This window comes from Mixophyes fleayi, chromosome 2, assembly GCF_038048845.1.
Source record: "Mixophyes fleayi isolate aMixFle1 chromosome 2, aMixFle1.hap1, whole genome shotgun sequence".
In the NCBI taxonomy this organism is placed as follows: domain Eukaryota; kingdom Metazoa; phylum Chordata; class Amphibia; order Anura; family Limnodynastidae; genus Mixophyes; species Mixophyes fleayi.
In genome coordinates, this window is record NC_134403.1 from 318497643 (window position 1) to 318514014 (window position 16372).

A 16372-nucleotide genomic window follows, 5' to 3' on the forward strand; every position below is an offset into this window, starting at 1 on the left:
TGTTAACATTTAAAACAATATTACACAATGTGCTACAATGGACACTAGGCATCTTCAAACCAACAGATTGCAGCAAGAAAGAAAAGCTTGCCATGTACTTTGCTATACTTAGAATAGGGGGCAAATTCCACCAGCAAATTCTCTGATGGGCCCCAAAAGCTACAGTATGCCACAACTTCTCTACTCTTAATCTAGACAGCTGCATATAATTAGTCACTAGCAGGCACAGCATACACAGGCATAATGGGAGAGGGGGAGGTGGTTGAAGGGTGGATTAGTTCATCACTAATCACACCCTCAGCAGATAGGCCAAGAACCCCTTGGCAGGGCACCGTTTTATGGGCACCTGATATCCCCAGTGGACCTTTGATAAACCCCAGTCCGACACTGCACTACATGTTGTATTTACATTCCTCTGGCCAGACTTAAAATTGTTTTATTGTGAAGAATAATCATAAATGATCAAAAACGTCAGCTCTTGTTGAGGAGATAGGGTTATTGGACAGAGATAAAAAAAAACACCTGCATTCTACAGCAAGATAAACAAAGTCGATTGAGTGACGCTACCATTGAAGCTATAGAAAGCAGTTTGAATGTAATACTATGTATTCATTTCTAAAAAATTCTAAGAATAATACAAGGGTAACTAAAATAATGCTATGTGTTTCTAGCAACTAGGAGAGTGTATAATACTGTGTTAGAATGCACTTAACTGCCCCTAAATATGTTAAGAGACTTTTACATTTTATATAAAATACAGAGAACTTACATCTTCACCCCACAAAGTTGTTGCAACCACTTTGCCCGATGAATCCATTAAGTGAATAGTTCGTTTTGATACTTCTCGGTTGTTCGATTTTATAGTCACCTTAGCGACATCTTCAAAACTCTTACAAATTCCTATGACATCTGCAGGGAAGACAACAGTATAATGAAGTCTACATAGCCAGACCCTACATGGCACCAACCAAAAGTATACAAACCTAATAGTGTGTCTTTATTCTTATTTTCAAGCTCAGAAATGGGAATAAAATCAAATTGCACCGTGGGGACATCGGAAGAGTCATCACAAGGGATAACAGAGGTCTCACTATTGAAAGTCATCTCATAGTCGTTCTTTACAGCCGTATACTGCTTGTTAGCAATCTTTAAAGTTCCTTTGGAAAAGTAATAGACCTAGCCAGACAGAGATTGCAAGATCATTATAAAACAGCAAGCAAACAACAAATATGACAGCTATAAGACCTCCATTTTATTTTATCTAGTGGAAGAAAAACAAAAAATGGGAAATACCTTATTCACTTCAATAAGAGAGAAAAATTTGTCAGCCTGATCATTGAAAGCAGTAGCCCGGATCTCACCCTGCAAGAAGACATTATGTTACAGCAGGGAAGTTTATTAACAGAACAGTTTATTGTACAGAAATCAGAAATGCTTTTGACTGATGCTTCTGTGACGCTGTAATATGTTTTGATCAGTCAGCAAAATATCTACAGATTTTACCTGCATATCAACTTGACTTGGAAACATCTATTTGTAAATAAGCATAGTTCATGTACGCAACAATATGCCTCTAGTTAGTGTTAATCAAGATGATTAACCAATTAGCTTTAAAAAAAGAAAAAAATCACGTGTTGTGTGGGCTACAAAGTACTTTGTACCTAACTGATGACAAAGATGTCACCACTTACAATCGCTGCCCAGGCTCTAAGATGACTCATCCACCCCCTCTATACCCAGGGCAAGGAGAGCTAATTATTTGATAACAGATTTTTGTTCTTGCATCAGAGAAACAACATCTGCACATAAAAACAATTTTAGTCACTGCATTTTCTCCAAGTGACCAAGAATAGAAAGTATGACAAGTCCTGTACAACTCAATAGGTTAGGAGAGCAAACACAAAAGCAAATAGTCCGACTGCAGCAAGCAACAGCATCCCACGGCATTCGCTAGAGGGAAGAAACTATAACTGGCAGTGATTTATAGCTAGATAACGCTCCCAGCACTGTACTTTTTTGTCCTTTCCTTTGTATTTCGTGGAGTTCACATCCCCCTGTATAGCAGTGAGAGATGTTCAGCCTTTTACAATATATGATATCATGTTACTTCTAGTTTCAGGTCTATTTTGTAGCAGAATATATTTAGACCTACAGTGCGCTAGAGGAGGCTGTGTGTTTGCATTTTAAAATACAGAATTTGGATAAATCATTTACGTGTAGAATTTAGGAAGGGGTCAGTGTGAATGGAAAATGGGGATTTGTCATTAGAGCAAATGTTTTGGGTTGTTTTTTTTTTTCTATTGAAGTGAATGTAGTCTAGCTGTGGCATCTACAGACAACAAAAAAGTGCACTCAGGCCTACCTGTATATAAACAGTCAACCAACTTGCTTTCCTTAACAAATGGGTAAAAAGATCTGTGCCAATCGTTCTGTTTGGCTAGATGCTTAAGGACCTAACTCTGGAAACCAAGGTTTAATCACAAACACCAAGCAATTAGAAGATTGAGCAATGCTGTTCTACAAACCAGCTAGGAAACAATCAGAAGTGTGCTTTGTTAATGGGATGGTATAAATCGCCATGTGAGCGTCAGAAGGCTTATGGGATGTTCATATGGAAAAGTTTAAGGAGAAACCGCAAAGCTAGTTTCAAATTTTATGCAGCACCCTAGAGAAAAACAAAAAAAAGCTTAGTCTACATTCAAGTGTTACAATAACACCAGTTGCATACATTTGCATCTAATAAATCCACACGAACATTGACAGATGCAAAGATGGCTCCCCATAGATAACTATTGACATTGTTGTAAAAAATAAATAAAAAAATTCAGTAGAACTTGGTAACTGGAAGTCAGACATTTCTTCACAAGCTAACCTTAATGCTTCTCCCAAATGACAATTATCTGGCATTAGTGAGAACATTTATGACTCCTCTCGCATGTGTTTAAGAAATAATTGAGCACAGTCTGCTTACACTCTCATCCACCATTTCAATTGAAAATAGCTTCCCTTCCCCTCGGGAGTTGCTCCAAGTACGAATCTGACCTTTGTTGGTAACTCGAGCACGTATTGTCCACCTGAAAACAAGTCAGATATTTGTGTTTGGAAGGTAATAGACATTTAATGATATTTCCTATCACTCAGCTACTAAAAATGAAAGGTAAAAATCTCTACTGTGACTACCTTTAAGATTCCATTGTTAGAGTGGTCAACGAAAAATAAAAAACACAAGTAAAAAGGAAGAGAGTTGCTGGCATATTATGGAGTCTAATGATGGGATAGAGCAGAGCATTTAAAAGCAAAGGCAGTAAAGTGTGTGGTACCACAGGAAGCTTTTACAGGTTTTAGCACAGTCAACAAATCTAATCAATTGCAAGTAGCTTGCAAAACACTCCCTTTTCTGAAGCACCACACAGCCGTATTCTGAAAGAAAATTCAATATTCCAGACGAGGTTTACACTCAAACTACCACAGTGGAAATGGGCTAATGTGCAGATAATATGTGCTACATTAATGTTTATGCTGGGAAAGGAGTGGGCAGAATAGGTCACGTTACACAAGACTGCAGAAAGCCTAGCTTGTGCTTAGGAAATAGGAATAAGTTACAAATCCCAATAATACGATCACAGACAGTTCTTACTTGGCAATTCAGGCATATGGTTTTCTTTTTTTGACTTTTATAAACTAAATAAAATGTGTGATTGAAGGAAAAAAGGACTTCCTTCCAAGTACTGATGATATAGTAATAAGACAATTTGCAGTATCAACATGTGTATGTGCATTAATTACAGTCTAGATGGATTGGCACTGTGTGTGTAACACCAGCTATAAACAAGACACTCAGATTAGGATGACAAGCAACCAATCGCCAAAACTTTTTTCAGTGTTTTAACGCGATGTAACAGTTTATTAATGCATACATATTCATAGTGTGTGTGCAAGAAACATGAAGTAATATTAACATCTGAGCATGAATGGAAATCTTAAAATAAAGCTCCACCCAAATGTAGGATGTCTCCACTAAGTTCCCCAAACTCTAGTAGTCTCAAATATGCCATGCAGTCGGAAATTTTACATTTGGGTGGGGAACCAACTCTCTTAAAGATGTGTATAGCGGGTTATCATTAAACCAGTAGGTATGTTTCTCTAGCACAAAATAAAAAAAAAACCCAAAACAACAAAGTGGCAGAAATAACTGAACACCTACATTATAAATTGAGTCTGTTTGTTGTCAGGAGACTGCAAAGCATTGTACACTTAGGGTCTTCTGTTGCCCGTCACAGTCTTAAGACTGTATGCCGGCAGTTCCCAAACTGTGCGCCGCGGCGCTGTCACTGGGGTGCCGCGGGCCAAGCATTGAAAAAAAGAAAAAGCACAGAAACTTACCAATCCGCCGGGCGCCGGGACCCAGAAGACTCCTCTCTCCCGCAGCTGTCACTGAATATCGACGTCAGTAACAAGCTGCTGCGGGAGAGAGGAGGCTGCTGGGTCCCGGCGCCCGGAGGATTGGTAAGTTTCTGTGCTTTTTCTTTTTTTTCTATGGCTGGCGCGTGGCAGAGGAGAGAGGGAGCGTGACCGCGGGGGCACAACGGGGCAGAGGAGGGGGGCGGCGTGAGAGAGGGCAGAGGAGGGGGGGCGGCGTGAGAGAGGGCAGAGGAGGGGGGGCGGCGTGAGAGAGGGCAGAGGAGGCAGTGTGTCTGGATGCAGAGGAGGCAGTGTGTCTGGATGCAGAGGAGGCAGTGTGTCTGGATGCAGAGGAGGCAGTGTGTCTGGATGCAGAGGAGGCAGTGTGTCTGGATGCAGAGGAGGCAGTGTGTCTGGATGCAGAGGAGGCAGTGTGTCTGGATGCAGAGGAGGCAGAGTGTCTGGATGCAGAGGAGGCAGAGTGTCTGGATGCAGAGGAGGCAGAGTGTCTGGATGCAGAGGAGGCAGAGTGTCTGGATGCAGAGGAGGCAGAGTGTCTGGATGCAGAGTGTCTGGATGCAGAGGAGGCAGAGTGTCTGGATGCAGAGGAGGCAGAGTGTCTGGATGCAGAGGAGGCAGAGTGTCTGGATGCAGAGGAGGCAGAGTGTCTGGATGCAGAGGAGGCAGAGTGTCTGGATGCAGAGGAGGCAGAGTGTCTGGATGCAGAGGGGACAGAGTGTCTGGATGCAGAGGGGACAGAGTGCCTGAGGGCAGAGTGTCTGGATGCAGAGGGGACAGAGTGCCTGAGGGCAGAGTGTCTGGATGCAGAGGGGGCATTTTTGCATACAACTAAATAAGTATTTCTGTCCTGACCTAAATACTTATTACAATTTTTTGACCCAACTACTTCTAAAACAGGACTGCTCAATAATTATTTTGGAGGGGTGCCTTGAAAAAATTTGGAGACTCTAAGGGTGCCGCGAACTGCAAAAGTTTGGGAACCACTGCTGTATGCTATGCTGCTCTCAGTCTTCAGCTGCAGATCACTGCTTATACCTGCTTTATGCCCACCAGCCCAAGCTCTAATCTTGCTTTATGCCCCGCTGACCTTAATCTGTGGTACAAATCAGTACTCTGAGATTAAACCCTTTTGAAGGTTTGAGCGGATATCAGGATGCCCATCATTAACTTAAGGTGACCACTCCCCAATACAGAAATGGTTGGGATGTAACAGTTTATTTTGTAATTAAGGCAAGTTCTTAAATATATACAATTTTATTTACAGCAGACATTGAATATACCTATGGACAATCGTAGAATAATTTGATTTAGTTCTGAAACCTTAAGCAGGGGGTAGTGTAATGACTTACTTCGACTGGTACGGGTTGAGACTTGCAATTGGCACCACCTTAGACTGAGAACCACCAGGTGTACTTAATAAACCCCCTCCGCCAAACGTTTTAGACAATCCTCTGTTCATAGAGGTGGGAGGGGCTGTGGGTAGAGAAAATCCATAGAAATCTCTTAAGGATGATGACAAAATAAAAAACACACTTAGAGATGCTGAATGATTAGACACATATAGGCAGACGTGAATGAGTGCAGCGTTCAACCTCTAAGTCAAAAACCACATAAGCTTTTAAGCCTCCAAAATACAATAAAGTAAAAAATAACGATGGAACCCACAAAGTCCATGAGGAATTGTGCAAATAAATTCAAGGGACCTTTAAGGGGCCTGGTCTAGAGGAATGATAAGATCCTGCACTAAATGTAACTGTCCGCAATGCAGATATTACTCAAGATACAAAAATACAGCATAAAGTGCCCTACAAGGCCCATTAAATTAACCAAAATTAACTTACTACAGTATATAGAAATAACAATGAAGTTATTGAACATCGGGTTTTCCACTATACTATGTGAAACAAGTGAAATCCCAAGTTCAGAACTTGATCCGAGGCCTGTATCTTCACCGCACATTTAGAATTCATATTACTAAGGTAATACATGGAGTATTTAATCTACTGTTGTCTATATAATAGTTGGCATTACACAACTGCACAGGTACACTTTGTAAGGGTAGGTTAAGGTTACTGACCGTAGTGCCAGTCATCAACAGGTTGGCCCTATAACTATCCCATGCAAGAAATGGGGGTCAATTTTGGGGAGACTGTCCAAAACTGGAATCCCTTTTACTTCTATTGAAGAATAACTAAAGAGCACTTTCGCCATTTTTAACCTTTTTCGCCATGATCCACATTATGTATATATTAGCTCGGAATTCCATGTTTCAACGTTAATATAGTTCCTATGACTTTACAGATATGTATACAAGTTATTGTTAAAACTTAATAGTATATTGGGGACTTGCACAAAATCTTAAGCTATTGTGTACTACAAGATAATATTTTAAGTTTACAGAGAATATATAACAGGGAAGAAACCTGAATGGCAAGGCACCCCATGCTTTTTGTTTAGGACAAATAAATGAGTATTGACTGATAAATCAGATTTATTTCAATGGAACATTACCAAATGTGTTTTGCTAACCTGCAGCTTCCTCCATGGGTGAATGAGCTTTGTACATGATCATCAGGCTTTATGTCCTAATTTTAGCAAGATTCCATCCAGTGAGTGACTCCACCACACGTTATTTACAGTTTCTGAACGTAGTCTAGTAGTCAGAATTTAATTTTTAACCATTAATCGAAGTTCATTTCAGATTCTGGTGGTTCTACAAGTTTTTATTTATGGTAATATCAGATTCTGAGTCCGAGACGTCATTACTTGTTTAAAAGCACCGATGTCATGGGGATAACACTGAAATCCTGCTTATATGTTAGGAGCAGTAAAATTCTCCTTAAGCAATGCAATTCCTATAATATTGGGCACTGTATTCAGTTTTTACTTTGTAGTCTGGCAGTGATGTCACTGCAGATCCATGTATACTAACTTATCATATAGTACTTCTTTCATAGAAACATTGTAGAAATAACCTCTATAGGGTTGTCTTTTAGTGTATATGTCTATATAGTACCAGCATGGCTTACTTTTGGTGACAGACTAAAAATGGGATTTTTGTACTTGCATAAAATCCGTTTCTCTTAGTCCATTGGTGGACACCAGGTTATAGAGTAGGGACAGGGCAAACTAGCTTTTTAAACTTCTGTTTACTAAGCCCTAGCTCCTCCCCCTCTATACACCACTTCCTGTAAGCTTAAGTTTTAGTTTAACCAAGCCCACAGAAAGCAGATGAAGCGAAAACAAGAAAAGAGAATAAAAATAAGAAAACAACATTCTCTTAACGCTTTGGTTTCTCCTACTGTTTGACATGTTGTCTTGTTGTTAAGGGTGGGTGTCCGGTGTCCCCCAATGGACTAAGAGAAACAGATTTTTACATCAGTACAAAAATTCCATTTTCTCTATCCTCCTTTGGGGGACACTGGGGAAATCCCAAAGCTGCCTCACGGGAGGGAACGCTCAGAAGAAACGGCACAAAGCACCTTCCTTCCAAAACTTGCAAACAACTTGTAAAATCTAGTGAAGACCACGTGGCCACTTTACATAGCTTTTCACTGGTGGCACCAAGGTGGGCCGCTCAGGAAGCACATACAGACCTTGTAGAGTGCGCCCGCAGATTATCTGGGACAGGCTCCCAAACCGCACTATAAGCCTGACGGATAACAGCCGTAATCCACATAGCAATAGTCTAGAGCCACCATGAATTCTCCCTGTTCCATGCCTTGAATTACCGGGCGCAAAGACTTCATCTTGAACTTGGGCACTTTGATCTGTGTGTTCAATGATTTCAGATTCAGAATGGGTCCGTTTGAGCCATCTGGTATTGGCAAGAGAAAAAGGTTGGAATAAAAACCCAAACCTATTTGAGAATCTGGCACCGGAATAATCACTCCGGAAGAGAGGAGGGATTGGATCGCTTCTCGTAAAGCCAATCACTTTCGTGGACAAGTGGGAAGCCCTGTGGCAAAGAACCGCCTGGGAGGAAGACCGAGCAGATCGTTCTTGTATCCCTGGTCCACCACTGCCCGAGCCAAGACATCGGTGGTAGACGGAAACCACCGATCCCTGAACAAAGGAAGACGGGCTCCAACCACTGGGGACAGTGGAGGAGCAAAATGCCCGTCATGCAGACTGCGCTGCTGGACGTCGAGCAGTTGAGGCCTGGCGGCCACACTGCAAACCATCCCTGGTGGCGGATGACTGGCCCGAGAAATATTTACCACGAGACCTACTTGCGGACCGGAACCTGGACATTCTTTGTTTTGGAACATTAACTGGTAGAAAAGGGCTTTCCTCCTGTTGCTTGACTGATAATGGAGTCAAGCTGAGGGCCAAACAAAACACCCCCAGAAAAAGGTATGGTCTCAAGAGCCTTTTTAGACTCAACAGCAGCCTCCCAGAACTTAAGCCAGAGAGTCTGATGAGCCGAAACCGCAGAGGCACAGATACGTGCCCCAATCAGTCCCGCATCCATAGCCGCCTCTCCTAAACAATCTTTCACCCTCTGAATTTGCTCCACTAATGGAAGCAGTTCCGAGGATGGCCTGCCTGCCAACAAACCTTCAGACAGCTGTTCTGATCAGCGTTTTACAGCCTTGTTCCCCCACACAGAAGCCAAGGAAGGCCTCAAAGAGGCACCTGCTGCCACGAAAATAGAATTAAGGACGGCCTCAACCTTACGGTCTGTATCATTAAGAGTGGCTATGTTAGGAAGAGGAATAGTAGTTACTTTGGCTAACCTTGCAAAAGGAGCATCCACATGTGGAGGTGCCTGCCATTTACCAAGAACTTCAGGAGGAAAAGGATAACACGACTGCAGTCGCCGAGATACTTAGAACTTCCTATCTGGGGAAGCCCAAGGCTCAGCCAACAAATCTTCCAATTGGGAAGAAGCAGGGAAAAAGAAAGATTTATTTTTCCTGCGTGCAAAAGATGAAGCCTCTGCAGCATCAGGAACCTCTTCCTTAGGAAAATAAAGTACCTAACGCACAGCCTGTATAAACTTCTCCATACTCTGGCGATTAGAATGAACCTCCTCTACCACCGAAGGAGCATCCATGTCAGAATCCACAGCTAATTCACTCTCCTCCTGGGAACAACAGTTAGAATCTGACTCATTTCCCTGTAGGGGTGCCGCCACTCACTTGCGTTTACGTAAGATGGGGCAGCAGATTGCAACATCCTCTCTAAAGAGGAAAAAATCTAAACCAAACCGTGTACAGAGGATGCAAATCCCTGTACCCAAGCTGGTTCTAGACTCCGCCGGGGTAGAAACAGTGAAACCATGACTTAGCGAACCAGAACCCATGTCATTCGCTACAGTGGAAGCGGAATTAGAATTAGGAGCAGCCACAGTCTGACCGCACCAACTGAGCAAGTTCAGCCATCATATTGGAAAGAGAACGAGCCCAGGCAGGTTCTGCCGTATCTGAACTAGCAGCTGCTGTTTCACAAGGTGTGCTCTCTGAAGACTGACAGGCTGCGCACAGAGCCTGCGCGACTGACTGTCCAGACGGTAACTTATTATAGGCAGCACAGGTGAAACTCAACATAGAAGTAACACCCTCCTTCACACAAATGGATTTTCCCTTATCTGAAATGTTAACAGATGGGATAAAACACAGATAACAGTAATAAACAGTGAACAAAACAGTATAGAAGACAAGCAGCACACAAACCCAAAACAGAAAGTGAGCCTGCAATACAGCCAAATAGCCCCACAGAGTAAAAGACAAAACCCTTGAAAACAACAATCCCCAATCCTTTACCTTACAGGACTCAGAACAGAAAAAGGGAGAAGTTGGAGCTATAAAATGGCTGCCTATTCTGGTGTCTGCACACAAAAGGAGCGAGAGACCACCAAGGAGGAAGTGCAATACAGGAACACACCTCTCCCCCAGGGCCCAGCACTGGATTGGCAAGCATCAAACAGGACAACCCTCTCAACTAAACCAGTGCCTAGCAGGGCTCACTATCTTAGTGACCCTAGCCTGACCCAGTCCCCTAAGCTAAAGATAGATTTATTTATTTTTTTAATGACTACCTCCAGTAAGAGGCAGTCTGACTTAAGGGACATACTGCATTTTACTACCCCCTCTCTCTCCCAGCACTGTGCTGGGAAAGGGTTCACTTACCTGCTGCCATCCCCCCTCACGCAGTGTCTGTAGTTTATTGGCTGTCAGATCAGGACGATGGACAAAGCCTGTGGCGACTGTGCCCGGCTCCTAGTAGGGCATCAGAACGTTGAGAGAAGGGAGATGGCAAAGGATGCACCTCCACGGCACCTCCGATCCCCCCTCCAAACAGTGCACAGCGATTATTTATATAAAACATACATTTTAATGGTTCATTTAAAACGATAGTAAAGTCCCAAAATAGTACCTTAGTACCACTAGTAGCGAAATAAAACCAAAATAATAAATCAAAATAAATTTAAAAAGACAGAACCAACTGCCTAGCCTCGCTGTGTAATGTGTTTTACAATTCCCTTAATTATATTATCTCTGGGTAATAATCGATCATCATGCTGTCCAGGTGTCTGGCGTAATAAGCAGTTTAACCAAATCAGTATAGGCACTATTAGAAGTGCAAGAGAGATGAGCTATATCATTACAAACAGTTCCTATTTGCGTACATATGATGTTATAAATCTAATTCAAATGGATTATTTCCTTTCAATACTTTATTGATGGAGGAAGAGACAAGGCCTTGTTAAAGCGAGTAAGCGAAACGCGCGTCGGCGTTCGCCTCGCTGTGCTACTTGCATGTGTGACTCATGCTGCCGCTATGTGTATAAACTAGGGAGATATGCTATAATATATTAAGGGGCTGCAATATAACAGAGGGGGTCTGAGTGCCCCCAATATACACGTTTTCTACTCTCTACTTTTTCTTTGTAAATATAAGATCTGCCAGACAAGAGGGGAGTAAATACACCTAATCCCAGACCCTTCACAACAGCAGCTGGCAGTCGGGGAGTGCAGCGATTGGTGACTGACAGCCGCCTACGCGGCTCAGTGAGCCGATGGGTGTCAGGACCAGCAGACACAAGTCTCAGAATAGCATGTTTATTTATAGACAAACAAAACAGAATTTGGCCCGTTCGTCGGGCACTTAAACCAAACTAAGGAAGAAACTAAGGCTTACAGGAAGTGGGGTATAGAGGGGGAGGAGCTAAGGCTTAGTAAACAGAGGTTTAAAGTGCCAGTTCTCCCTGTCCCTACTCTATACCCCGGTGTCCCCCAAAGGAGGATAAAGAAATATAGCTACAATAGGATGATCCTTTAACTAGCTCTTCAATTTGTTGTAGATACCTAAAATGACAAGATATCTAACAAAGTGTAAATACGGTTCAAAATGACCCTTTGGTGGCAGATCTGGTGGATGGTGATGGACTCTTTGTAGATTATTTCTCTCTCTCTTTTTTGAGGGCAGTGACAGATTGAAGAAGCTTCACCAATCTATTCTGGCTTTTAATCCGATTTTCTTCTGGAAGTCCATGAGCCTGCTGGCATAAGCGAGCTGGGCTATGACCAATCAATTCTAATAAGAGGATTACAACTTTCAGGAATAGAAAACGTAATTTATACTCCTTCAAACGTTTAGCAAAATTGGATATCCTGTGTAAAATGCATGTTTAAATGTTCTTTAGTATGTTTACATGTTTATCCACATTTAATCAATATATATAACAAAGAGCATACAATGTGTGATAAGCACCGTTAGATGAGCATTATATATACACATATACAAATTACAAGTTTCACAGTGGTAGGCATCTCACCAGAGCTGTGCACGGGTTTGCTTGCCGGTGGTGGTGCTGGAGCAGGAGCAGCTGGTTGGGGCGTTCCTTGTCCTGGAAATCATTAAGACAACTCAGTAAATTCTGACCATGGTGGTTGCCATAACAAACCCGAACCTTGGAACTAGATTTCATATAGTACAAATCAACAAGCGTAAACATTTGCCGATCTTTGCCCCATTTGCGGAAGAAAGATCAGACGCTCCTACATACAATAATCTGGGTTAAATATTTATAAGAATGTAGCCTATCATGTCAATAGGAACCATACATAAGACCAGATTTATATTCAAGGTATATTAGTCATACAAGGCCACATGTTCCTAGCAAATTCATTGGTAGCAAACTGAGTGACCAAAATTTTTAGAATGCTGGATAAATATACAAAATATGTGGCACCACTGTTAATCGTCCACTTTAACATTTCAAGTCAGTTAAAACAAAATTAAAAAACATCCCACTGAGTTTGTAAAAATCACGTCACCAAATAACATCACATTCTATTTCAAAAGACAAATGAAAATTCTATATTTCTCTAACATTTCTCATGCGAGCAGATGGCTTTGAGCAACAGATGTAGCAATACGTAGACAGCACAAGCGCACATGAATTATCGTGGGGTTCAGAATCAATACATAATCACATCCGTTAAACTGCCATGAACAGTAGCAGGAATACTGAAGGGTAAACAAATAAAACTCACCGCACGTAGCTGACGATTCTATCAAACTTGTAAATGAGGTTAATGGGCCTAATCATTTTTCTGAACAGGTGGCAAATATCTTGAGTCACTACAAGCTTGTGGTGGGTAGTTTTATCTCTGAAGAAAGCACAGACTCCGAGCACAGGGAAAAAAACCCCAAAGAACATACAAACTTAAATACCTATAACCTGGTGTGCAAGAGAGCATTTACATGTAAAATAGCAAAAATTGCATCACGTTTAGTGATCCAATACTAGGCCTGGGATCAGATACTCCAATGGATTATATAATATTATACACACACACACACACACACACACACACACACACCCTCCTGTGTTCGATTCTTTCTGGGATGTCATTTGCATCTTCCAGTAGCACTACAAGAATTTTTACCAATGTAAAGAAAATATACAAATGCACCACAATGACAGAGAAGAGTTCCTATGTCCCCTCACTCCGCATTTAAGACATAAAATGAGGTTTAATAGAGCAGTGTTTTAATAAAAGTTGTACAAGGGTCATCCTAAAGTGATCGGAGGCAGAACTTTGAAGGGATTTTTTTCTTCTTCACTCTTTACATTTCCATCTGGCGCCATAATCCCTTAGTGTTTTTAAGACAGCAGTTCCTGTAACCTCAATGTGTGCATGCACCAATATATGACAAATAAGCACATCTTAAATGCTCTGCAGAGTCGCATTTTTCATCAGGTACATAAATGACCTCCAAAGAATTGTTTTTTTTTTTCACTTTTCTTAAACCACACACACACATATATATATATAATTTACCATCAACATATGGTTGAGGATTTCCAATCTTTCCCATGACAGAGTCAGCCGACTTCAGCACTTCCATCTCCATTACTATAATCACTCTCCTACATAAACAAAATATAGGGGGGGAGAAAGGGGGGAAAGTGTTACAGGAAATTTTACACAAGCTGATTCCACTGAATTATGTGACCACTGAAGACAACTGATGGATCAAATTGTGGCCGATACATATGTAATCAATTATTGTCTGTTTATTTATAACTAAGAAAAACGTTATTTTATTTAACATTAGAGTACTTTGTGCTGTGTGTAGCAATGGTGAAATTTCAAACACAAAATTATTTGATTTCATGATGTAAGAATACTATTTAAAGAAGCATCTCTGCATGTGGTGCTGTAAGCCACGCACACCCACATTTACCAAATGAGGCTTAGCAAATAAGGGACATAATTATATGTTTCTGATATTGTAGGACGGTGCCTAATCGTGACAGTTTGTAATTGGCAAATTGTAATATGTTTTTTTTTTTAAAACCAATATTTGGATCTGCGGACAGGCTGGCATGGCTTCAGCATGTGGTTACGTTTACACCCCCCCCCCCCCTCCCCTCCTTCTTCCTATGGTGTTTCTGCTCACCCACCTCTTAAATCCAGCAGTTCTGGGCTGCAGAGAACAAATGACTTCCCCCTTTTTAATTTTATATTAATCAGATGCTGTGAAGCCTTTTGTGGTTAACTTCTAATATGAAATATCCCCACAAAAATGCCTTATAGACAGGTATGGTGTGAGTGGCACTGGCTACTTGTGCTTTTGGTATTTGAGAGGAAAGATTTGCTCAACCTATTTGGGCATCAATGGAAAAATAGTCTGCCTTCTAACTATTATTTCTTAACTATGGTTACCACATGTTTGTAATTAATTGTTCCACAAGCATTCTACTATTTAAATATCTCTACAGAGGATACCAAGGCATGCTGAACATTGAGGGTAAACCCGCAAACCTGAGCTGTTTCACCAGCTTTTTGCAGACAAAATCATTTCATATTCATGTTCAGCACTATACTGTCTTTATGCCATACAGTACAATAAGCAGGGCATCTATTAGTATCTAGTTACTGCTATCCAAAAGTCTGTAACACTGAACATAACATACCTTTATTGAAACTACTAAAGAGATCTAAACTCTTACAACTATATAATGATTAATAACACCAACACTAACAAGCTTTAAAAGAATTTGTTTTTAAAATGTATAAAAACTAAAATAACCGTGTTCCTAACACCAAATAAACAGTTGCTAACAACATCTAACCACTAAAGAATTAACAAACACTAAAGCACTGTGGCTACACTAAGCAGGAAAAAAAACCAAAAACCCCCCACTATTTTACTAACTTACTGTTAGAAAAATAAAACTAACTAACTTTGGTTATTGGGACATATAGGCAAATACAGTGCAGCTAACCCGTTCCTATTCAGAGCACTAATTCTTAGGGGCAGATTTAATTGCTGCGATGTTCCTCAGAACATCGTAGTTGCACATTTTTACTGTTACTGCAGTAAAAAGTAATGCTCATTTTTGCTCGCAACTCTGTCACCTTGCACGGATTTTTGTTACAATTAAACTCATCCCTTAGACTAATTAAATTGGTATGTTAAACAGCCTTTTCATTCCAAAAGGCTGGGACTCCAAACACTAAGTGTAGAGCAGGTAGTTTTTATTTGTTTTATTTTAAGTATTTTAAAAGAATCATGTACAACATCGGCAAACACCACACGTTGCACATCCTGCAACACATTAACAACAAGGAAAAATTGATACCCTTCAACAAATATCTTGAAGAACAATACACATGTCATGAACCTGTACAACTAGAAATTGGTGAAAGGCAGGCAGGTGTAAAAGTGCACCACATGGCAATGAAGTGCTCACATAGAATAGACAGACAGTACATGGAGCTAAATACCTTCCATCTTTCAAGTTGTTTACAATGTACCGCGAGACCTGACAAATACAGTTAGTTGCAAGGAGGTTCTCATCCATAAGAGAGTTCAGCTGGGTAGCCAACATGAATGCTAAAAAAACAAACAATAAGTTATACAGATTTGTTGTAGTCTTAATCCACCCAACAAATCACTACAATTGTTTAATAGATGAATGCAGAGAGTACCCAAAATAAAACAAATCTTTTCAATGAGATATCTGGAGTTCTACTATTACTAGTAACAAGTTAGAAAGGGATGTGTTTATAATTCTTTTTATTTGATCTTGTATATTATGCAAATCCACACTTACAACTCATGTACTCTTAAAGCCTACTTGTATAGTGCCTCACACATATGTATGTAAATCATTTTAACCTATTCCAAAACACAATGCATCCACCCCCCCTTAAAAAATAAATTTTTAACAGGTTTATAAAATGGCCACTGCTCTACCTTATGAAATCTCATTTCCTAAGACTAGGTACACACTGTGCTATCGTCCAATAATCGGGCAAATCAGCCGACATACGACAGTTCGGTCGGAAGTCGGGTTAGTGTGTATAGCGACATGACAATCGAAAGTCGTTCCACAGTGTAGATTGTCGGCTCATTTGGTTAGTCGTACTGTTTACATGATTGGTCGGAAAATATTAGTGTGTATGCACACAAGATCACGATCTCC

The 16372-nt window shown here is 40.9% G+C and overlaps 1 protein-coding gene across 1 annotated transcript in view; it reads right to left on the bottom strand.

The window, feature by feature from the left end:
* Positions 1 to 16372, bottom strand: part of RPA1 (replication protein A1) — a 42039-nt gene that overhangs the window by 13967 nt on the left and 11700 nt on the right. Inside the window, exons 4-11 of the mRNA XM_075196694.1 lie at positions 15672 to 15780; positions 13719 to 13807; positions 12206 to 12277; positions 5772 to 5895; positions 2972 to 3074; positions 1294 to 1362; positions 984 to 1176; positions 770 to 909 (exon numbers count right to left, since the gene is read on the bottom strand). Coding sequence (XP_075052795.1) covers positions 770 to 909; positions 984 to 1176; positions 1294 to 1362; positions 2972 to 3074; positions 5772 to 5895; positions 12206 to 12277; positions 13719 to 13807; positions 15672 to 15780 — 899 coding nt within the window. The remainder of the gene's footprint in view (positions 1 to 769; positions 910 to 983; positions 1177 to 1293; positions 1363 to 2971; positions 3075 to 5771; positions 5896 to 12205; positions 12278 to 13718; positions 13808 to 15671; positions 15781 to 16372) is intronic.